General features: G+C 40.9%; 1 protein-coding gene across 3 annotated transcripts; it reads left to right on the forward strand.

Annotated features, from left to right (window-relative positions):
• Positions 1–367: 367 nt before the first annotated feature.
• Positions 368–22,540, forward strand: LOC113159702 (ovarian cancer G-protein coupled receptor 1). 3 transcript variants are annotated; one of them, XM_026356555.1, is made up of 8 exons: positions 368–607; positions 3,541–3,720; positions 14,951–15,250; positions 17,429–17,578; positions 18,012–18,145; positions 18,372–18,594; positions 19,584–19,764; positions 19,850–22,540. In XM_026356555.1, exons 3-8 carry the CDS (start codon positions 15,152–15,154, stop codon positions 20,308–20,310), a joined length of 1,248 nt encoding a protein of 415 aa, XP_026212340.1. In that variant the 5' UTR covers positions 368–607; positions 3,541–3,720; positions 14,951–15,151; the 3' UTR covers positions 20,311–22,540. The 3 variants fall into 3 exon arrangements, with proteins under 3 accessions (XP_026212340.1, XP_026212339.1, XP_026212338.1); XM_026356554.1 differs by lacking the exon at positions 3,541–3,720; XM_026356553.1 differs by lacking the exons at positions 368–607; positions 3,541–3,720 and adding an exon at positions 13,495–13,596.
• The last annotated feature ends 1,597 nt before the right edge of the window (positions 22,541–24,137 follow it).

A 24,137-nucleotide genomic window follows, 5' to 3' on the forward strand; every position in this document is an offset into this window, starting at 1 on the left:
ATGTTGTAACATAGAAGCAGCTCCGGATTACAAACTGCCATCAGCCATGCAGTGTGTGACTGTACAGAGAATATATATATATATGTATTTATGTGTGTGTGTGTGTGTGTGTGTGTGTGTGTGTAGGTATATGTAGATCAGCAGTGAGACTGTGTTGCGACCCTGAAAGCCAAACTGCTTATCCAAGATTAAAAAGCTGAACTAAAGTTGACTAATAATTTGCTTCTCCACCTGCTCTTTCATTTAAATTAAGATGTGCTTTTTTTGTTTTATTTATTTATTTTGTTTTGTGACGAGCAGCTTGGTGTGCTGCCCTCAAGTGGCCAAACCCCTCAGTTACAGCAGCTTTAAGTTGCAGGGGGCTCAGTCTGATCGATGCATTTCACAGCACAGGCGCGAATCTAGGCGTGAACAGATTTATTACATGGATCAGCCGATAAGATCCTGCATGAGAAGCGTCACACGGGCTGTTCACAGTGGACGCGGTGTGTGGACAGTGTGTAGCGTGACGTGAGGAGGGGAACAGACCACACAAGTGTGAGGACAAGAGAGAGGGACACGGAGACAGACAAGAGAGCTGGCGGACGGCGAGATGCGGAGAGCTTCGGTAAGAAATGCGCTTCATCCATTTATTTCATCTGCACTTTGTTTGTTTGTTTGTTTGTTTGTTTGTTTGTTTGTTTTCTGGTCGATCTTCATATTTCGCAGCATGTGTGTTTATTTCTCCATCTGCTCATCAACTGATGAGACTTTAGTGCTGAGTCCCGCTGTTGAACGTCTTATGATAACGGAGTTAAGAGAGTTCCGAGATACTGGGTTGAATTGTGTCTCTGCTGCTGGAAAGATGCGACGTCCACATGGCCGTTGTTCTTCTCTCCGGCTGCTGATGGACTGACTGCCGGGCTTCATGTAATATTCATTGAATGGTCCCTGGGAGCAGCAGCCCTGCATCACACTCACACACATCAGATCCTGAACTGCACGGGAAGTTGCACAGTGAAGTTTAAAAGTCATGTGGATGTAGTGATGATGCTGCTGGGCTGCAGAAGTTTTTGACATCACACACACACACACACACACACACACACACACACCTTAGTGTGGTGTTGATCTGGGGGAGCATCACACACTGCAGGTCAGAGGACAGAAACACACATTCTACACTCATGTTAGTGTCAGATCCTCAGGATTGGCAGCCAGTGATGTTCTCCTCACAGCAGAGCGTCAACAGTGTGTCCTCCCACTTGGTGTCCAGCTGTGCAGCTGCTGTTGTTAGCTGTGGTTGTGACATTTCCACCATCAGTGGTGCAGGGAGTTTTCATCTGCACTGCTCAAATCATACGCTGAAGCTGAATGAACCCTTGTTAATATCAACATATTCATCACTGCAGTGTGGTTTTAAAGCTACTGTTAAGAGGCTGAAGCTGTCTACTAACCTACACACTGTGGCTTCATGCACTCGACATCACAAAGACTTGAGAAGGTTACAAATGCAGACTGAATATAGAAGTAGAGTACAGTAAAGAAGTAAAGCTCAGTCTCTACAACTTTAAATGTGTAAACATATATGCCAGGAGGGACAAGATATGGGTCATCTATGTCTATATCTCTCTCTCTCTATATATATATATATATAGGTCATATCTCTTTACTGTCCAGATGAGTAACAGTGCAGGGGTCCAGCCATGGACTTTGCTGCTTAGATAAACACTCCTGCTCAGCGATCTGCGTTAATCAGAACAGTGGTCGTGACAGGTCCCCTGCTCTAGGAAATACAGATCAGAACTTGAACCACAGGCCAAATAACTCAGCAGATGATATCGCACGTGAACTGCGATCCGGTCAGCGACACGTCCAGTGTGGATGCCAGCAAACGTCTTTAGACACTCTGTAGTGAGGCTGAGTCGGTTCAAGAGAGGGGTAGCAGCGGAGTTGCCAGAGCACCTCAGTGCACTGCGAAGCATTAGTGCTCCCCATTTACAGTACATTTACAGCATTAGTCACGACGCAGAGAGAATGAATACACGACTTAGTGTATTAATTAAAGAAATCCGATAACGAAATAGCCCGATAATGGAAACAGGAAATAAAGGTAATTCAATTATATCCAGCGACAAACATAATCACAAGCTGTGTGTAAGTGTGTAATGGATTTGTCCTCATACTGGGGATTCTCTGACCACCAGTCAGAGCAGAACTCTGCTGGTCTTACCGCATGCAAATCACTGTTGATCAGGGTGTAATTGCTTTTGACTTAGGCCCCCCCTTTTTAATCTCCTTGCAGCCTGCCCTTGGGTCTAGGCCTAGACATTGGGCACCATTGCACAGTGGAGTTCAGTGGCCCTTTGTGTACATTAGCCTCCTTCATCCATAAAAAGGTCCTCTCAGTGCTCTCAAGACATTAGCAGGAAGACAGAAAACACCAGGCCTCGTTTTCAATGTCGGTGGTTTTACATTCAGCTCAGGCAGTAGAGCTAAATGTGGACACAGAGGACTGTGACAGGCTCCTGAACGGGTCCTGGTTCAATCTCTTGAGGGGGTTCTGGGCTCTAATGAAAATGGATTTTTGGAACCCCCCATGTGGTCTGGTGGCCCTGGTGGAACTGGTTTCACTGGTTTCAAGTTCTGCGGGCTTTGAGAGGATCCTAGCAGGCTTCAGGGTTTACATGCGGGGGAACCTGAGGACGTTTCACAGCATGAGAAATGTGACGTATAAATAAAACGTCAGTTAACATGACAGGATCTGACAGAATGTCAGCACTCGACTGCTCTAATCAGAGCTCGTGGCCTGGACTGAGTTCTGGGACACATCTCAGTTTCTCCTTCTATCTGATGAGCTCATCATTTAGGGCGTCAGGGTGAGGGGTCAGTGTGCTATAAGTTAATTCTGTATGTGAGCGTTCAGTGTTAGCAGGTGTTTCAGTCCCAGCACAGCTAGTTCCAGCAGTAGACCCACACACACTGTACCTCTGTCGCTTGGCTGTCACTCAGGATACTGCAGAATTCTGAGCAGACGTTGGCTCGTGTACTGCTCATATCTTATTTACAATAAGCGGGATAAGGTTTCAGCACGATTAGAATTATACCAGAGATAAGATGGAATATGAGGATACTGAGGCATGGAACACAATTAGTGCAGCTTATCACAGTGTGGACACGATCACGTTACAAAGCTCGCTGACTTTACTCACGCACAACATGTGGGGATGTTGGGAAGTGAATGCTGGATTTACATAATGTCTTTATTTGGATGTAGTGACTGACTATACACGGTATGGTAACTTGCCAGTGCAGTGCTGACTGACTGAAGAACACTGGAAAACAATAAGATTGTCACAACATCTGTGCTCACAGAGGCACAGAAACATATGTGACTTATCCCAGATACTATAAATAATAACTCCAAACAGTACTAAGAGCTCATTTGTGTCATGTTATAGATTTTAAACAGCAGCAGTTAAATACTGCTGTACGGCAGGATCACTTCATTTATAGCACAACTTTATTTCCATCCATTATTCTAACCGCTTTTCCCATTAGGGGTTGCAGAGATATGCAAACGGCACAAACACACCCAACCAACCGACCTGTGGATGAAAAGCTGGGTTCTCCTTGCTGTGATGCGACGGTGCTGACCACTAAACACCCATGCAGCGGTCCTAACTTCCTCAGGCTCATTCAGAGGGCTGTTTGAAGTCCAGGCTTGGTTTCAGGGTTAAGGTTAGTATAAGGTTCAGGCTATGGTTAGTGTTTGGGTTAGCCATTTAGTGGTGAAAGTTAAGGTTAGGGGAAGTAGCTAGGGAATGTAAATGTGTGTGTTTTTTAGTTATGAATGATTATAAAGATGATTTCCAGCATGTTTGAGAATGTGCAGGAAACTGTAGTGTATATTTAGAGGAAAATAGGAAAACATTCACTGCATAGTCAGTGATACGAGGTGATTCAAATCTGCAAAGAGCTTCATCATTTCCACTTCTATCTGATGCCATGACTCGTAGTGTGCTGCATCAGAAACTAGAATTTGTACCTTTGTTACTGGACTGTACATTTAATAGAGCAACATTTTCCAATAAATATCGGTTAAAGTTCTTTGTGGTCAACCTTCATTAGCTATATCATTATGTGAGTGTGCTGCCAGAGGTGCACATGCCATTTCAAACCTTGGTCACTTGGTGGCAGCATTGAGTAAAATATCTAGTTATTCCACCAAGACACTGCTAATTGTGTTTTGGGTATTATGTGGGTTTTGGAAAATTGTGTAGTAAAAACAAAAATCCTAAAGTGTGTTATAAGTTTTGTGCTAATGTTTTAGTGGGATGGTTTGAATTTAGATATGATGATAAATTAGAAGCCATGGAAAGTTCACATGCTGTTGAAGGTTTTGTTTAGTGTGCATAAAGCCAGTAACCATGCTGTTATATTCTAATGATTTATGACTTTGTTTTAGGCCAGTTGAGTTGTGTTCACTCCAGGAGTCCAACTCATTTTCTTGAGCTACACCTTCATTATTTAAACCTATATCGAGCTGCCATGGTGCCTATTTCTATATAAATCTTTTTAATGTGTTTACTTAGTGACAGAGTGCTTACACTGTGCACGTAGAGAAACAGTAATGGTTGCAGGGAATAGCTTGATAATAAGAATGAATTGCTGTTTCAATTCACGTCATTCATTCATGCTGATGTTGTCTCGTTTGAATGTTGTGTTTGTGTTGTTGCTGAATTCACGTTGCGCAAGATGTTTTTTTTGTAGTGCACAGCCCAGTCAGTAGTGAGTTACAATACAATGTGATTTTTTCATAACTTCCTTCCATTGTTGTAGCTGGATGAAGTCACTAGTCTCATATGTGTCTACTGAACTGATGATAGTGCAGATAGCTGTCAGTGAGAACTAGAGATGTTGGGTGTCAGTTACCTAAACACATCTTCTAACTGAGTAGATTAAAAGGTTGATGGTAAGCACCTTGTCTGGTCGGAGAAAAAAGGAAAGCGCATTGTGCACAGTCAGATTTCAAGAAAACATGACACGCTCTCGTGCTCGTGTGGGTGTGTGATCTCTGGGAAATGCAACGCAAAAAAACACCACGGCAATTAGCTCTTAGCAGTAAAGATGCAGGCGAAAAGCCATAGAGGGGTTTGAAGCAGACCACACGGTGATTACTGGCAGGGTCGCCTCTCATTACAGCTCACTGTACACACAGTCACCATTGTGATGCCTGCGATCCAGTTTCAACGCCAGGATTTTTCTTTTAGAATTTAAGGCCGTGGTGACAACTGCGTGCGCTGTCGGTCCCGAATGCTCAGTGGGCTAGAGAAGAATTTAAAGAATGGTTTGTAAAGTCAGATATGAGCGTGTCTACATTTAAATCAAAGCCTCCTGTGACTGTTCATCAGGATAAGTTATAGATAATTAATTCTAATGCAAGTGACTCTGGTAAACCTGACTTTTCCTCTAGTGTCGCCATATACTGCATGTTCCGTGCAGTGGTGGGGGTGATGTGTGACTTATAAAAAGATTTCAATGGAAATCAATCTATATATAAGTTCTATATGATTAAACAAAGTCTTTTAAACACCACTGTACCTGATCCTAGTCCAGTCCAAGTCCAGATGAACCATGAATAGCATTAAAATAAAGCCAATGTTGGAGCTTCACTCAGGGAAACTCAGCATAAAGGAGAGAAAATATTGTCAGGTTGTGGAGGCTAAATGCAGGTCGATGGCCTCCCAGCTGTAGTGTTTGCCTTTAAAATGGCCAAGTGGGACATTGACCCACGTGTGATCTCAAAAGGTGTTAGATGGTAAATGTCTGGGAATTTGCACCAGTCAGTTAGAAGTGAATAGTGACGTTACCGTAATTATTGATGACAAGGCCTAAACTTAAAAATGTTTTAGCTGTCTGAAAGGAACAACAGCCACAAACAACAAACACCGACTCTATCCTTCCTCGTCTGTTTCAAAGAGGTCAACTGAGGAACGTGTTGGTTCACAGCGACTGTCCGGCCGCGGCGGCCGAGCGCTGCTGAGTGAAGTGGGTGTGGCGCTACAGTAGATGATGAACGTACTACACTATCAGATCATATCTCATGTCATCGCTGAGGTTCAATCTCTGCGAGCTGAGAGAAAAACAACCTTCGTGCTGATTTACCTTCGGAGTAAGTCGTGAGAAAGGAGGAGCTCAGATGACTCTATCGACTGTTCATGACTAACGTTGGAGGAAAAGCTGATGATTAAGCCTGTGTGATCCAGATTTGATGACTACTCTGACAAACTAACGACTGAAGCTGAAAATCACAGAGATGATCGTCAGAGGTTTACAAAGCTGTGGGGGAATTCAGAGACATGTGTGAACACGTGTTAATCAATATGACGTATTGAAGGTTGATGACCTGTGTATTAAAAACGTGATCCTGCTTTTGTGTGTACAATGAATCACATCTGTTGGAGACCTCCAGGAAAAGAAACAAAAACAAGACCCGAGGTTAAAGCTCATATAGAAGTTGCTCTGGATAACACAGCTCAGTTTGCCGGGAGCATTGACGGATTAGGAGAAAATGAGCTCCTGGGCACTGACAGGTAAAACCGCCCCCTTATTACTTACACAGGACCCTGACACTGAAAGAGACATAAAATGACTAGAAGTCAGGTTGATGTATCTATTGCTGTATCATCTTTTTTTGTGTGTCTGGGACGTTTTGTGTGTTTTGGTTATTCTTTATGGGAATTTGAGTTCTCTTTGAAACCATTTTACGTCTCTTTGGCATCATTCTTTGTCTATGCTTGGTCTTTTTTTGTCTCCTTAATGCCATTTTTGTCTCTTTGGAATAATTCTGTGGCACTGTTTTTTTTTTTTTGTATCTGTGTAGTAATCTGTTTCTGATCACAATGTGTCTCTTTTTTTTTTTAAACATTTTTGTGTCTTCGTGGTCATTTTTCGGACTCTTTTGGGATAGTTTTATATTTTTTACTTTGAGCCCTGTGACTTTCAAACTAGAAGCACTAACACTCACTTCGTATAAAGGCACAAACCCAACAGAGCCCTGGGCCTGTGCCTGATAGGGCCTGTTCAGTAATCTGTCCATGCCTGGGAGAGCGCTGCTATTTGCATCAGAAGTGTGGTGTTGGCCAGACGGGAGCCGCTCCACAGGCAGACAAGTAAATCTTTTAGCACGTCGTTACAGTTATTGTGTTCACGTGTTGTGACACTATGATAAGGATGCTGTTTTGTTCCTCCTGTACACTTGCTTCTGAACAAACTCGTCACTTTCCATCACTATGTTACTTTAATAGAAATGATAGAACAGAATCAGGACAAGGTCCGTGTGAGTAAGTTGAGGTCACCGTGATGCTGCTCTCACCACGGTGCTGCCACATGAGACCAAAGCCTACAGGCACCTCACATGTTGTTAAAAACTGCCTCCTTCCAGGAATTTAGGCAGAAGTGGTGCTGTCTGGTAAAGTAAAACAAAAGTGTTTACAAGTGATGCTGTGTGTAGGGGGACACACGAACATCCTGTTATTAAAAGAAATGTGTTTATGTCATAACTGCATAAGTAACTTTAACAGTAGGAGAATTATTTTTAGGTCAGATTATGTCAAACCCAAACAGTTCAAATGATGTAGTCAAATGGTCTGACTCTAAGCCAATCAGGCTGATTATATTATGGGGATAAAAAATCACAGATGATGATGGAGATGTTATTGATGATCTGGAGGAGTATGAAGGTGATGAAGATGATAATAGCCGGTGATGACCGGTGCTCCAGGCATGTGACAGAGACAGACAAACGGCCTTGTTGTCAGTGTGCTGCCTGCGCCTGATCTGTGCCTGATTTACAGCCGGCTGCTGTTGCCACGGTTACTGCTGTCAGGGTCACCGATCACAGAGAAGCAATAGCACTGCAGCAGCCCCTGGGAAATAAGTTAAGGTACTAATCAGGGGGTAATTTGTTAAGGTATCGATCATGAGGTCTAGGGAATTAATTAAGTTTTAAGTTAGAAATGTTAAACAGGGAGAACTGGGATTGTGTATGTCACTCTCTGGTCATGCTGTACCTGCACAGTTTGTTGGCAGCTGTAGTCATATGAGAGGATCGTGTCGTGACGGCATCGTGTTCGTTTACAGTGAACAGCAGAATGGCTGAAAACACATTTGACACAGTTGAGTAGTGAAGGTGAAATCAATCCATCCACACACATCCGTTCTGCATCTGTGGTTCTCAGCTTGCCAATCATAACTGGGCTGGTTTGTCACTGCTTTCACTGCTCCACATAAATCATTTGAGTGATAAAAAAAAGTTTTTTCGAAGAGCAAAAGTGCAGCGTGTGTGTGTGTGTGTGTGTGTGTGTGTGTGTGTGTGTGGAGCCATTAATGTTACATTCCTACCTGTACACGTAGACTAGAGATTAAACAACATTTGAAAGTAAAATCCAACTGATGTATATAATCTTAAGTGGTTTTAACACAGCTCTCGCAGTAATGCCTCAGCATTAATCAGTTCCTATTTTTAAATGAATGATCTACATCTGCAAAAAGGTACAAGTAACTAAACAATATTCAATATTCTGTGCTGAAAAGCAGTAAAAGAAGAAGTAACTGTGCAAATAGCCCAAAAAACGAATTGAACAATTACTTAAGTACAATACTTGAGTAAAGGTACCTAGTTGCTTACCCCCTCAGGTAATGAAGAAGACTTTTGTGAGGGATTTATAAGGTGTAGTTAACTGCCGTTAATATGATATGAGCATCATGTAGTAGACATAGATTTCTAACTTTTGTTCAGTTTTGTTCAAAAAAGACAGAAACAATAGACACACAGAGAGAGAGAGAGAGAGAGAGAGAGAGAGAGAGGGAGAGTTTCCAGCCAAAGCACCACGTTCATCTAATAAACTCAAAGTTAACTCCAGGTAAATCCGAGTGCTGTAGTGATGACGTATTTTTGAAACGCTAAACAGACCCAGTTACATAGAGATCGTAACATCGTGCTCGGTACAAGTTGAATTAACGTCCCGTAAACAAGTCAGCTGCAGTGGGTGTTTCTGACCCTGCAGACACAAGGAGCAGCAATAAGTCAGTTACAGCGGTGCTCGATAAAAGGCTAAAAGCATAATAAAGAGAAAAGAGCCGTCTGCACACGACTGACTGTTAAAGCTGAAACACCTTTGAAGTTTGAACAGTACAGTGAACCGCAGCATGTCTCTCCTCTGTCTCTGGGCTGACGCACTCACTCTGTGCTCCACTGTGAATGGTTCAGTGTGTTACGGCCCTCTCACATGTTATCACTGTGTGTCTGTCCGTGTGTTTTCTCTTGTATTTCCATCTTTGCAGGAAGTAGATGTCCCCATAAACCTCTTAGGATGTGTTTCTTTGTCCTCAACATAATTTGAGGTTACTATTTGGGTTGCAGCGTCAGTACTGACACAGGCTTATGGTTTGGGTTGAAGGTTGGGTTAGATGTGATGAGTGTGTGTGTGCAGCTTAAAGTGGCCACATTCTGCTTTATTTAGGGTCTGTGGTTTATTCTGGGGCTCCGCTGATACATACAGGTAGATATGTAAGATCAGAACATGAAAAGAACAATAATAATAATAATAAAAAGTAAAAATGAAAGTAAAAGGAAAGGAAAGGAAAGTAAATAACGTTATTTATCATGCCAGTGCAGTACTAGTTAAAGATGCAGAGAGACCCACCAGTCAAAGGCACAGAGCAGAGTTTTCCGTTTAGACTCGAAAGTGCCTCAGTGTTTCTACGTGCACGATGGCACAAATGACTGTGTAATGTGAACCCACTGAGAAGTAGCACCCACCTCTGCAGTTTTCCTCAGCTGCACAGAGCATGGACGTGTTGTGTGGGTCCGGCGTCACTTATTTTGCCACTATGGTCATTACCACTGTGCTTGAAGTGAACACTGTATTGATTAGTTCACAACAGACATATTCCATGGCACCTGTATGCAGGTGGTTGGTGGTTTCAAGCTTTTATTCATGAACCATTTGACTTTTTTCAGTCACCTACTATCTCCAGCTACTTACTGGAGGTGGAGTTGTATCCTTTTTCTAACAAGGCAAAATAGAGGGATTAGTGGTTGAGATCACCAATTTATCTGCAGACACAGTGGCGAGGCTCAATCTATAATGTCCAACATCTGTGTCTCCATCACTCTTTTTGGGGATTCCCATGACTCATAGAAGCCATGATGTAATGAAATATTGACCTGATCTGTTCAAGAATCATCAGGGCTCAAATGAACACTAAAGGACACACACAATCACTAAAGGAATAGTTCCAGTGAAAAGATCCTCTCTCTGAATTAGAGTAAATCTAGTAAATCTCTGTTTATTATTACTTTTGTCACTTTCAAGTTACTTCAGTGACCTTTGTGGGTTTTTCTTTCTCTAAAGGAGGGGTACCAACAATTTTATTATTATTTTATACACACTATTTTATTTTATTTAGTCACCTTGATGCTGTAAAGTCTCTTTTTGTGATGTAACCTATATAAATTATAATGTTACTGAGAAACACTGAGTCATGTCCTTACGCACGCTTTGCTAAGACAACAGAAGTAGGATATTATAGGTAGTAAACATGGCCCTGAGCGGTTTCCTGGCAAGAGAATTCCCATGGGATTGTTTAAATATAATGGATTTATTTAACATTCGAATCCCACACCTTAAGCGTGGCTGCTCGTTCATGAGTGATTTACACTATATGTTATATTATGTTGAGTATCAGGAAAGAGCGTGATGGCCTCTTTGATGTGTGGTACATCCAAAAACGACTTTATCCAAATTACAAATTACAAATTACAAATTACAAATTACAAATGATTTCCAACATCGCTTCTAGCAGTGGTTGTGTTCCATTTGTACTTCCCTGCTTTGTCAAGACAGACAGTGACGGTGTGAGGGAGGAGACATTTAATTCATTCTTCTTGTTCATTAAAAACAGAACAAAATAATATAGTTAGTTTAGAAATGTCCCTGTTTCATTCACTGAAGTGACTCCATACATATGTTAAAGGGAACTCTCACAGTGATCCTCAGCTCGTAGCAGGGGATGTTAATGTTGTGGTCGTAGATAGGAATGTGGCGTCAGTCTGCTGAACTGATACCACAGTGCTGACGTAGGTAACTGCTCCTGGGTTCCGTCATTGCTGTCATGCATGTATATGTATGTGGGGCTTTATAACCTGACCTCCAATCTCTGAATCAGAACAGATTCCACTGTGTGGATGTGAGATCTGTTTCTATTGCTCATTTTAAGGGGGTTAGTATCAACTGGCTGATGTTGCATTGAAATAGATTTGAATGGACTGTGTCTCTGCAAAGTGTATCGGCCTGTGGTCAGATTGTGAACTTGCCACAAAGGAAGTTCTGTTTGATGATGTATGAGAGCAGGTGATACAGCTTGAGTGATGTGTGATTTGCAGAACAGATCCCTCCAGTTCACCACCTGTTGGCTATGACAGAGTCAGCAGGTTAAGGACTGCACTGTGCATCTCACTGAGCCTGAATCTGGTTTATTTAGGAAGAGTAGAGTCAAACAGAGGGACAGACGGAGAAGAATGGAGATGATGTCTGTGGTTTGAGTGTGTTGTGTCAAAGTGGCTCTAAATGGTTTTCACAGGGTGTTATTACGCAGCCATTCTAAAGATGCTGAGACGCCACATGCCAAAACAAGCAGCGTAGTGGAGGCTTTGCTGAGAGGCTTCACTGGATCGGGAGCTCTCAGGAAAGGATGAAGCAATGCTGTTTTAGGCACATTCATAAAGTCAGCTCCTTTTCACTGACTGGCTCGATCTGAGAGCATGAATGGAAGTGAGTCAAAATATACAGCCCCCTCTGAAAGTATTGAAATGGCCAGATTCATTGTTTTTGCCATACATTGAAGACATTTGAGTTTAAGCTCAAATGAAATGTGTTGCTCAGTGCACCAGTGGTTTCCTTTTTTTTTTTCAGGACGTTCTAAATGGTTGTATTGGCTATGCCCAGGGTTAGTGCAGGGCCTGTGATGGTGTTTCCTGTATTTCCCAGATTTAAAATAGCTTTTCTCTGTCGATTTATCCTCATTAACAGCAAATGCATTCTTCACAGTTAAAACACAAAGCTTATCATACTGTTGACAAGTATTGTTGAGCAGAATACGTTATGTACGTTATGTTTCATCTATTTTAACATTTCTTAATTCAAATTTTTTTTCATATTTGTTCTGTTTTATCATCTTGTCAATCATCTGTAAAGCAATTTGAATAGCTTTTTGGACATTAGATTTATGGACATAGATATTTGTGTTTGTGTTTGTGTGGTACTTCTGTCCAGGCTCAATACATTTTCTAGCTAACTGGAGATCTGCAATCCTGACAATCTGACAGATGAAAGTCAGATCAGTGTATGAAAGTTTTAGCAACTGAAGATGCTGGAGATAGTAATAATGTGACTGCATGCAGCTGTGATTATTTTAGTAAAGTAGCTCTGACACTATGAATTGAATAAAAAAGTGTGCACAGTATCAGTGGGTATAGTTAAATGAGTGGCAGTACTGTATGTTGTCTGCATAGTGTTAAAGACACCTGTGCACAATAAAGTGTCGTCTTTTAATTGAGGCTGAATTACCAATCGCAGGCTCCTGGTGCCCTATGACTGAACCTAAGACATCACATACATGATTTCTCAATCTTGAGGCTCCGTCTTTGTGGTGCGTCTGTGGTGGAGCTGAAATGCCAAACGCAACGTTTCTCAAGACCCAACAATAAAGGAAATACAGCAATTCCCAGACAAAGTAAGGTTCTAAAAGTGTTCTGTAATAAATTATGTTCCGTTAAAGTCGGTGCACTCATGACTGTGCATGTGTGCACACAGATAAATTCCAATAGCACTTAAGGGTTATCTGTGTTCTTTGTGTCAGTCCTGCTCACTCTGTGGCAAACTGAGCACATGCCAGATTCTACTCTTGCCTAACCTGCAGTAATTTGGAGAGTAGTTGGCAGCTTTTTGTGTGTTGTGATTTCCAGAAGCTGGTGTTTTAAGCTGCTTTCAGACATGCACTGAATCCCTGAACATATCTAGACATTACATTATAATGGCATTGTGTACAGTTTCCTGGTTTCCAACTCACTTCATGTCATTCCTCAGCATCTCTCTTAGATTGAAGTCTGACTGGGCCACCCCAAAATGTGCATTTAATTCTGTGGTAGCTGAATCCCATTAGAAGCTGAATGATGCAGCATGACATCGTCCCTAAACAACAAAATAAACCTTCTTCAAAATGGCTTCTGTTTGTGATTGATCAGCTTGGAAATACTGTGTTTGTTGAAGTTTTGTGACTTTGGTGAAGATCAGATCACATTTCATAACCAGTTTATGCACATGTGCTGCTTGAACCTGCATATATACATCATACATCACACAGGATAGGAGGGGGAGAGGCAGCAAGCTGGTCGATCAACATGTGAACTTCCTGTTGTGTGATACAAAACGTCTTGATGCGCGCAGCATGAGCTGTTCTTTCACAGTGGGTAGTGTCACTGTGGTGATGTGGCATGCAGCACTGTAGATACTGGATGGAGAACTGTTGGCTACCCTTAACATAACCATGGTAAGATACATGGATTCTGCTGTTGGAACATGTTGTAATGGTGCATGTAGGATGAGGGATGCTGTAGTTGGTTTCAGACAGATTTATCAGATCTGGATGTCCAGTAAGCAACATGCTGCTGTAGTAGGAGCAGTGAATGAGATACTGTTTGTGGATCATACATTAGAAGGGTGGTGTGTTTCTGTACAACTGCTGTGTTTTACTTGCAGCACAGTGTGAGTCTGACTGCTTTGTCTTTGTTTGTAACACACATTTAGTTTTGTCTTAAGAATAAGATAAGACCCGAGTTTCACTTCTTGTTACTTGGTCAAGCCGCCGATAAGAGTAATTCTATGACTTCCCCTTTTAAAAAGAACACTTTTTGATGTTTCTTTAATTAAAGGCTACTTACATAATAATGTTGTCTGGTCTTCATCACAGTGTTGCAGTGCTTTGCAAAAAGAATGTCTCCATTTGAATTTTCTAATATCAACAAAACTGACAAGAACGATCAGAGTTTTATCATTGATACGATCGTCATGAGTGGTTATCAATGACAAAATGGAAATCTTGAACGGATGGGGTCATAATTTCAACAGCTAGAGTATTTCTTCACTTGAGTTTCTCCATACCACAGTGTGAACAGTAAAACTGGGCCACATGTGCAGTGTAATGCCACAAAAGGGTGAATGCACATTCATTTTCCCCAGAGGATGTGTCCTTGTGATCTACAGGCTGTTCCTTCAGGATGAACTGTGATTACTTTAATGACCTAATTTTGTCTGAGTTTTCGTGAACACGTAAATACATTTTCATCAGTCTCAGCTGTACTATGGATCCTTTAGTGCTAATTAAGTGCTGAACATGGTGGAGATTATAGCTGCTACACATCCGCATGTTAGAATGGCCATTATGAACCTATCAGTATCTTAATATTAGAGTTTAGTTCAATGAATCACCATGTTTAAAGGGCAACTTCACCCATTTAAACTTGCCTTCTTTAGTTGGAACATTCACAATAATATTGCATACAGTAGGTGCGTACAGCTGAAAAAAACATGTAATCAGGTGGAATTTTTCTGTTGCCTTCCTTTAGTAGTCTTTTCAACAAAGTGATTTTGTATATTTTAATTTAATTTAAATACAATCCCAAACTAGAACCACTGAAAGTACAGTAAGTTGAAAATCTGCTAAATCACATTTGAAGTATATCCTTGCAGAGCTGCTAACATGGCCGTAGATAAGCTCTGAGAACAATTTCTGCTGCATCATGTCCATCATACCAAATAAGCATCACAGTAACAGGAGCAAATCTAATATACAGTCAAATGTTCATCTAATGAATCTCTACTAAAATCAATTCTCTATTCCACAGTGGCCAAATGAAGCAGCACCGCCCCATCAGACAGGACCAGTGCCCAACCAAATGAGATGTTTAAGCCATCGCTGAGTGCTCCAATCAACATGAGGATTTGTGTGTGTGCGTCATTACATTACACTTATGAGTATGTGTGAACGAGTCTGGAAGAAAATCCAATAGTGTGTGTTGAAGGTAAAGTGGTGTGAGTGGGATGTCATGGTGTTCAACATGTCTGAGGAGGACAGGATTAACTGCACCATCAACCATGATATCCACCAGTACCTCTTCTCCTCGGTGTATATCCTCGTACTTTTGGTAAGTGTGGAGCTCTTGAAACATGAGCAAAAGTGAAGTGTTGCATAAGTACAGGCATCATTAGAAAAGGTTTGTTAAAATAAGGTATTTGTGACGCAGGAATTAGTCATGTCTCAAGCTGTAGGAGGTCAAGTTCCTTCCTAAAAACACAGTATTTCAGCATGTTGCAAGTGTGTCTGTGTGTCTGCTGTCAGTGTTCAGTGCCGGTGTAGGTGTCATGTGGCATTTATGTAGAGTAAAATGGTTTAAATGAAGGATGAGGTTGTCAGGGTGGTGAGCACTTATAGTGTGGTGAAAAAGTATTTCACTCCTTGTTTGTATTGCATATTATACACATATTACACAAAAATAACTAGAGTAAATACAAAATGCAGTTTTGAAGTGATAGTTTCATTTATTAGGGGAAAAAAGCTGTTCAATCCTTTCTGGCCCTAAACCTAATAACTGGTTGTGCCACTCTTGACTAACAGTGAGTAACATCACTGTTTTTGGCAGTATTGTTTTAATTTAAACACACTGGAGGGTTTTTGAGCATGAATGGCCTATTTAAGATGAGGCCACTCATATATACATAAGGTTAATTTAGTTTTTTTGAGCCATTCAGAGGTGGACTTGCTGGTGTGTTTCAGATCATTGTGCTGCTGTCTTACCTAGGTGTGCTTGAGCTTCTGAAGGAGGTTCTAAAGCTGCAAAGCAGCCCCAGACTCTCACACTACCACCACTATGTGTGACTGTTCGTTTGATGTTCGTTTTATGAAATGCTTTGTTAGTTTTATGCCAGATGTAATACACCAGTGGCACATTTGAGAAGAAATAGCAAAGGCAGTTGAAAATGATGAGTGTTCAATTGGTGTTTTTATACATTTAAAGAAGGAATTTGACACAATAGATCATAACCTATAGCTGAGAAAATGGGAGAAGAATAGAATAAGCGGGGCAGAGTATTCCTGATTGGAAAGTTATATGGAAAACTTTCAGAGAGGTCACCTATAGAGTCTCCAAGGGATCAATGATTTTACTAAAACTCTTCATTTTTATATTATTGACATTTGTAATGTTTCTGATCTGTTGAAATGATAATACAAATTTGTTTTATTCTGGAATTAGTATTACTAAATGAGAGTTGAACAAATTTAATCTTGGTTTGATGTTAACAAATTGTCCATTAATACCAAGAAATTTTATGTTTCTCGGGAAGTCAAATGGTGGCCAAAGGAAGTTAAGATTAAAATTCTGTGACATTGAAAGAGTTGTAGAAAATTTCCTGGGGTTGTGTAATATATTACAGTCACTAGCAATTTCTATAAATCAAGCCATGTATTCAATTATAAAACTTTGTATACAATTTATACTTCTCTAATTATCTTATTGTGTATTGGGGTCAACCTATAAAACCATAACAAATTCTATAGTATTACAGACACAAGCCATAAGTATTATAAATCAGTTGGGTTATTATGACCATACTAATGCATTACTCCATATGTATAATATAATATAATCAAATTATGAATCAAATATAATAATGACCTGGTAAATAACAAAGTACAGCAAATAATGTTTAAAGTTATTTCCAGATATTGTTGTGCCAATAGCTAAATACGTGATTAAAAGGAAGTGTATTTCCATCATAGAGGTTAAGCTGTGGAATAATGCAGATTAAAACTTGATTAATGAATGAATTACTAATGGCTAATTATTTAATTAATTTGACAACAAAGGATAGAAATGTAGGCTGGGCCTTTAGAAGTATTGTTTCTGCCGATGCCTTTTTCATTCACTATTTGAAACTGTGACGTTCTGTGATGTACTAGTTATTAATGCTTTTATTAATGTTAACTACAATGCTTACCTACCCCTGCACAAGTGCTTTTTTGAGTAAACCCAAACCCCTATACAATACCACACACTTTCCCCATTAAAAAAAAGAAATAAGTGTGTACGGATATTTTTAAAATGGGAGAATATTAAAATTGCTGCCTTTGGCATTGTTATGGTGGGTTTGCATGGGTTTGAATAGAGTGCAGCACAATGAGAGTTCCTCTTTGGTGATAGAGTTGTCTGAGCACAGGAGAGGCAAAGTGTGCTTTACTAATATAGAGGAAGACAGTGGCGGAAGAAACCTGCCTGCTAACACAGGATGAAAACAACCACAATGAATGATCTTCTTTATTCTAGGTTGGTGTGCCCTCCAACTTGTACTCTCTGTACCACGCTGCGCTACAGCTGAAGCAGAAGAATGAGCTGGGAGTTTATTTAATGAACCTCACTGTGTCTGATCTGTTATACCTGGCATCATTACCACTGTGGCTCCAGTACATCTTTCAGGTGAACTGAACAAACGAACGAAAAAACACTGTTCTGTCACACATTTGATTTGCTAAATGCACTGCAAAGTGCAGAATGTGAAAAAAATGAATCTATACTTTGTATAACTGGTAAGGTTACGTCATACACTTTTTGCTAGGTTTAAATGACTGTACATTTGAGATTATTATCTAAATGTATCAAATGAGGTGCTCAACATTTTACACATTACATTATAGCTAAGCTATAACATTTGTACATGTCATGTCAAATATATAAACAGTTACTTCTATCAGTTTCTATAAGAAACACTTTCATGCTGCTCTTAAAACCTAAAGTCAGTTTTACACTCTTATAAAAGTGTGTCTAAGAAGATTAAACTTCAGTTCATGTCTGACTAGTGTCAGAAATCACCATCTCATGATGATTTAGGATTTATTTATTGTCATTTCAGGGTGATGACTGGCAACACAAGGAATGGTTGTGTCAGGTCTGTGGTTTCCTGCTCTATGAAAACATTTACATCACCATTGGTTTCCTGTGCTGTATCAGTCTGGATCGCTACCTGGCTGTGGTCCATCCGTTAAGGTAATCAGGAAACTTCAGACACCTTATAATTACTATAGGCATGTATGGCAGGTTTTCCACTGTGTACATTTTGATATAAGGAATATATCAAACTCATAAGAACATTGTGAAGAGTGTACAAAGAAAGAAAGAAGAAATACATATACTGAAGAAACTAAACAAACAAAAGACATCCGTCCTTTTTGATGCTCATTTCCTTTCCTATCTTTTAAATCTCCGTTTCCAGGTTCACGTCTCTGCGCTCCATGAATGCCGCATGGATTGCAAGTGCTACCATCTGGATGAAGGAGATCGCAGTCGGTGTGGTTTTCTTCCGTCACAAGGAACTGAGCAAGGACCGCAAGAACCAATCAGTGTGCTTTGAGCACTACCCCATGCAGCCGTGGGAGTACAACATCAACTTCTATCGCTTCAGTGTCGGCTTCGTGTTCCCGCTGGCCATTCTGTCGGTATGATGCACTACGAATGTGTTGTGGTTTCACATATTTATTCTTGCATTATGGCTACAATAGATATGGGTTTGTTTGTTTTTTTATGATGCAACACTGAACATGAGGAGTTTCACAGTGAGAGCAATTTCCTGGGTTTGAACACTTGTGTGGATGCACAAGGAAACTTGCATCCATCGATCTTGAGTAGAGCTGAAGGTGGAAATACAATAGCCAGGGCTGAATACAGAGCCTGGGGGGTATTTGCTAACATGCAGCAGCATTTTAAGTAGAGGGCTTATCAGCCTGGTGTTCTTGAGCAGGCTCACTGGAGAGCTCTTGCACTGCAGAGGAATTGATTGACAGAAAGAAAGACAAGTATACATTACAGTAGATGGGATGTCCAAACGTGACACATAGGTCATAATTGTATGTGATACCAACATAAACGGGGCTAATTTTGTCAACAAACATACTGATACTAAGTTTCTATTGACAGCCTATTATACCATACCATAGGCAGCAGCTGTGATGCACTTTGTGTTGTTGGTCTGATGCCTGTTGATCATAGCCAGCATTCAAATGTTCCCATGCTGACCTCTTGTGTTATGTAAGTAGGCAGATGAACTTGTCTGATGATACTTGTCCCGGTCAAGTGCAAAACCTTGCATAGTCAACTGCAACTTACTACAGCTTGGGAATATTACATGTACATTCATTAAACTGGTTGACAGGGCAGTCGTCTACACTGTTAGTCCATAACAGTGACTGAAACACACTACAATGATCAGGAAATCAAACCTAGCACTGGTAAAAAAAGAAAAGACTTGGGGATTAATCACTTCTGTACCTGCCTTTCCTGACACATAATGAGCTGCAGGACTCTTATGAATGCATGTTCACCATTTTGCCCCCTTGCCTTTACTTGGTTGTCACATATTGAATTTGGTATTTTATTTTTGCTTTGTGTGTGTTGAAATGGAAACATGTTGGGGTTTTTTTCTGTCCAGATCAGCTACCTGTGCGTCCTCCGTGCTGTGGGTCGGAGCGCAGGGACACAGCCGGATCAGAAGATAAGGATCAGGCAGTTAGTGAGCAGCACCATTCTCATCTTCCTTGTATGCTTCTCCCCATACCATGTGTTTTTGTTAGTACGCACCATGCTGGAGCGGGACTGCAACTTTATCGAAGGTAATTTTTCCATCTGTGGAATCTATTCCAGTAACTAAGAATGAAAATGGAGTTTAACCTCACGGCCTGTGTTCTTATTTTCTAGCTATATTCAACTACTACCACCTATCGCTATTGCTGACCACCCTGAACTGCGTGGCCGACCCTGCCCTCTACTGCTTTGTCAGTGAAAGTGCCCGTCACGGCCTGTACAAAGCTATAATCAGACCAGTTGCTAGGCTGCTCTGTTGCTGCCGTCGTCGTGGCAATGCGAGTCCTACCAACCCGGCTACGGATTCCCACGAGGTTGCCACTGATGAGAACAATGGCTACCCAACCGTGACACTGATCACACACACGAGCAACAACGTCAAAACAGACTCTGCCGACAGAGGCGAGATTTTAATCACGCAAACAGATGAAAAAGTGGCCATACCTTTAACTGTGCAAAATACCACAGGCTCTGACAACTGCGTGGACACTGATGGACATTCCAGCTGTGTGACAGCCACTGAGAAGCAGAGGCAAAAGACAGAGAGCACTGAGGAGATCCAGCTAAAATGTTAAAAGGGAAAGAATCAGGAATGCGCTCGCAGAGGACTCAGGGCAGTGGGATTCAGAGGAGAGGACTGGTTCCCACACTAACTAAGCTAAGAGTGAGTGGAGAAGGCACAAGAGACCAATCACAGCTACCCTGCCTGTAAGGCTCACTCTGATAGTGGCTCTATCGAGAGGCCGCTGCCAAACCCAGCTGAGTGTCCATCACCATCATCCATCAGCATTGGAGAAAAAACATTTTCTTTTCTTTCTTAAGTAATCTCTGGTCTCATGAAATTAGGATGTGTGAAAATATTGATCCAGAGGTCGCAGCTAGTGACCTGTAAAACCGGGGTCCTGCACTTTTCAGTATTCCTTTAAAACAACAGTGTTAACTAAGTGTTACATGATCTGCACTTATGCATTGATTCTCCACCTTATTCTCACTCTAAGCGCTTTAAACTGCTATTCAGTCATACACACACTTATACACTGATGGCAGGGGTGCTGTGTGGCTGGCCTGACCCTCAGGGGGCTATTTGGGGTTCAGTGTTTTGCTCATGGACTCTTTAGCACATCACAGGAGGGGACAGAAAATGGTCCACTGCAGAGCGATTGGAGAGTAGAATAAGTTCTGAATTGAACAAAAGTCACTCTGCTCTTTGCCTCGTCTACTGTAAGAGGAGAGAAAACAGCAACAGGCACGGTGCAACCTTAGGAATGGCAGGTGAATACGAACCTTTTCTATTCACCACTGCATTATTGGGTGACAGGGTGCTATCTACAGTAATAGACTCCAATCGCTCTGCTCTGAGGAGTAAAACCACTTTGCACAGATGAGAGAGCTTTCAAAATGTTACTGCTGCCGTTTAGAAGCAGATTCAAGACTCAAACACATGAAATGTTTCCAGTAGTGGTCAAATAATAAATAGAACGCTCAAAAAATAAATGTAACTTGTATTCATTAATTCCAATTTGACCCTGTTGGGCCTGATCTCTAAGTGGGTGGGCCCAGGCCCACATAGTCCAGACTCAATAAAATCTTGTCTGATGGTGTTTATCGTTTCTTTTTATGTAATACACACACTATACATGTTGGCAATACACACAAACAACTTGTTCACCCCGTTGTTTGTTCTTATAATGATCTTTTAAGTCAAATTCTGAATTTAAGGGCCAACCTTTTTCTTTAAGTAAAGAGGAATATTGTTAAATACCAGTACATAGTCTCCCCCCATGAGTCAGAAGATGGTAGGTACTTTAATGTTAAAATGTTGAACGCCTTACATTTGTTTTAGTAACTCTTACTATTTCTTCTTCGGTATTTTTGAAAAATACTTGTCATTGTAACTGTTTTTTTAAGAAAACAGCTTCGGATGATTTTATATTTCCAAAAAAGGGGAATTCTGTGTTTTTTTAACATTGGCATGCATCTGCTCTGGCTGCTGTATCCAGGTCTGCTTCTGTGCAATCAGGGCAAAATATGAAGGAGGTCAACTAACAGTGTTTACACGTTGCTATTTGCATGCAGGAGATTGTTATATTGTTTTGTCAAGGTTATAATTTTCTATATTTACCAAGAATAAGATTCTTAAGTGAATTTATTATCGAGTAAAAACGTACGACTTCATTTATAGATTCATAACATACTGTCCAAATGTTTGAATTCACTGTCACACGTTATGATTACAGCACCACTAATGTCAAAAACTAGAAATATTAAGTGTTCAAACGTTGAATTTCTATGGATCATTAAAACAGAAGCTCTGAGAGGCAAGTGGAACATTTCTGGACCTATGAAAGACATAAAAACACACATAATATGACACAATACATGACCCCTGTGTTTCCAATGCATCGACATATTAAAGTTTTTTTTTTCCCATGTGAGAAAATGAGTCGTTATGAAAAGCAAGGCAGAAACTAAAATGCAGGACAGAAAAAATGGGGACTTTGAAAATGGTTCACCAGAAATGAGTTCTTTTCCTACTTGCCCCTTGAGGCTTCTGTACATTTACCAATGCTGTAATCAAGCTGTCAACGTTAATGTAACGTAAATGTTGTACAAATGTTCTAGATACCATTATGACATTATGGTCTAAACGCTGTTGTAGTAGCTGACGTTCAAACCATCACTTGCTTTGGAACTGGAGCTTCGTGGCCACAGCATCCTTTTTATATCAGAAATGTTCAAATGTTGGTGTATCAGCACAATGACATGATAAAGGATATTTTTTTAACAGTTTGAAACTGTGCTAAAAAAAAAAAAAAGGCTACTAATGGTTTTAACTGTGTGTGTGTGTGTGTGTGTGTGTGTGTGTGTGTGTGTGTGTGGTTTCAGTGTGACTTCTCCTCTCTTCTGATGCTGCACTATCAGCAGCAGGAGTGTGATGCAGCAGACTTATCATTTCAGGCGCTACTGATCGTGTAGATAGACGCTGCTGCCCGGAGCGGGAAATCAAAAATTTGGATTTGTGCAATGTGACATTGAGGTGATAGCTTCTATTTTGCATACGTGCCCTTTGGCCTTTGAATTTAGGGCTCTACAGCTGGGGGTCAATCACAGCAATAAAGTGACACTGACAAAAATGAATGCAAAGATGAGTTTCAAAGAGCTTCAGTTGAATGAAGATACTAATTGTGGAACGTCAGAAGAATTCACACTTTAATTACAAGTCATTTTAATGCAATGTGTAATTGGAAGCACCATTTTCTAATAAATTCAGTCATAATGGGACAGGACCTGGTGTCATAAGCTGGTAGCTACTGAAATCCATCACAGTCTGCTAGAAGCAGCCCCCATAAAATTTTATTTCCTCTGCTGAAGTCCTTAAAGTGGCCCCCGCCTGCTCCCTGGCACAGTTTTTAACAACAACACGACTCTGCTGACTAAAAGAAGCACCACACATGCGACTGTCCTTGCCCACATCGCTTTCATGATGAAGCCTAGAAGCCACTATAGCCTAGGTGTTAGTTAGAAGCTGGCAAGGTGCTGCAGCGCTGCTGTGGGGTTTTGGTCTGCAACATGCAAACACTGGCTGACAAGTGCAAACAAAGTCAGTATTTGAAGTAAGAAGAAGTTGGAAGTAATTCTGAGCTACTTGTCATCACGTTGATTTCAGAAACAAGCACATCAAAACCTACCAAGACGAAAATACAGTGTTACAAACGACTACTTCAACTTTTCATTTGGGAAAAATAGTTTGTTCTAGCAGAATCCTTCAGTACCCACCTCTCTTCTAGTACTACGCTTGAGTACTTTTAAGTCGAGAGTACTCTCCTTCCACAGGAATCTGGTCCTGTGTGTGTGTTAGGACTTTGTGAAGTGATGTTATAGTTGGCTGGATGCGAGCTATTGGTGTTTATTGGTTTTAGAGGATTAATAAAGGTGAATCAGGCGCTGAAAAGGAAAACGACTGTGTGGGAAAACAGAAGCGTCCTTTGTGTGTCATTGTGTTTGTTTTTCTAATAGAATCTTTCCTCTGGAGGTCCTCATGATGTACTGTGTGAGAGTGTGTGTGTCTAGTGTGTGCAAACAGTCCAGACACAGAAGGACGTTCAGTGGGTGTTTGTGTGTGTCTAGAGGCAATGTGTGTGTGCCCTCTGTATGTGTGTGTGTGTGTGTGTGTGTGTGTTGCATGGACCAGAAATCATCCTGGGCTTCTCACATTTACAGCACATCCTCCTGTGACAAACATATACAGATTTTCGCCCCTTCACCCTGTGCTGTGAACTGCTCCACAGCATGAAGCCAACTGAACCAAACCTTCAAAAAGCAAAGTAGTAATTAGAAGTTGATCTTTTTAGTTATGAAGAACTTAAACTGTTCATTTAGACTTGAATCATTTTTCTCTTAT

The sequence above is a fragment of the Anabas testudineus genome, chromosome 12 (genome assembly GCF_900324465.2).
Source record: "Anabas testudineus chromosome 12, fAnaTes1.2, whole genome shotgun sequence".
NCBI classification, from domain to species: domain Eukaryota; kingdom Metazoa; phylum Chordata; class Actinopteri; order Anabantiformes; family Anabantidae; genus Anabas; species Anabas testudineus.

Bases quoted from the DNA above. Each gene is read 5' to 3' on its own strand.
- LOC113159702 (XM_026356555.1), top strand. From the start codon at position 15,152: ATGGTGTTCAACATGTCTGAGGAGGACAGGATTAACTGCACCATCAAC. The intron at 15,251-17,428 runs GTAAGTGTGGAG...TCTTTATTCTAG, and splicing joins TGTATATCCTCGTACTTTTG to GTTGGTGTGCCCTCCAACTT. The intron at 18,595-19,583 runs GTATGATGCACT...TTTTCTGTCCAG, and splicing joins TCCCGCTGGCCATTCTGTCG to ATCAGCTACCTGTGCGTCCT.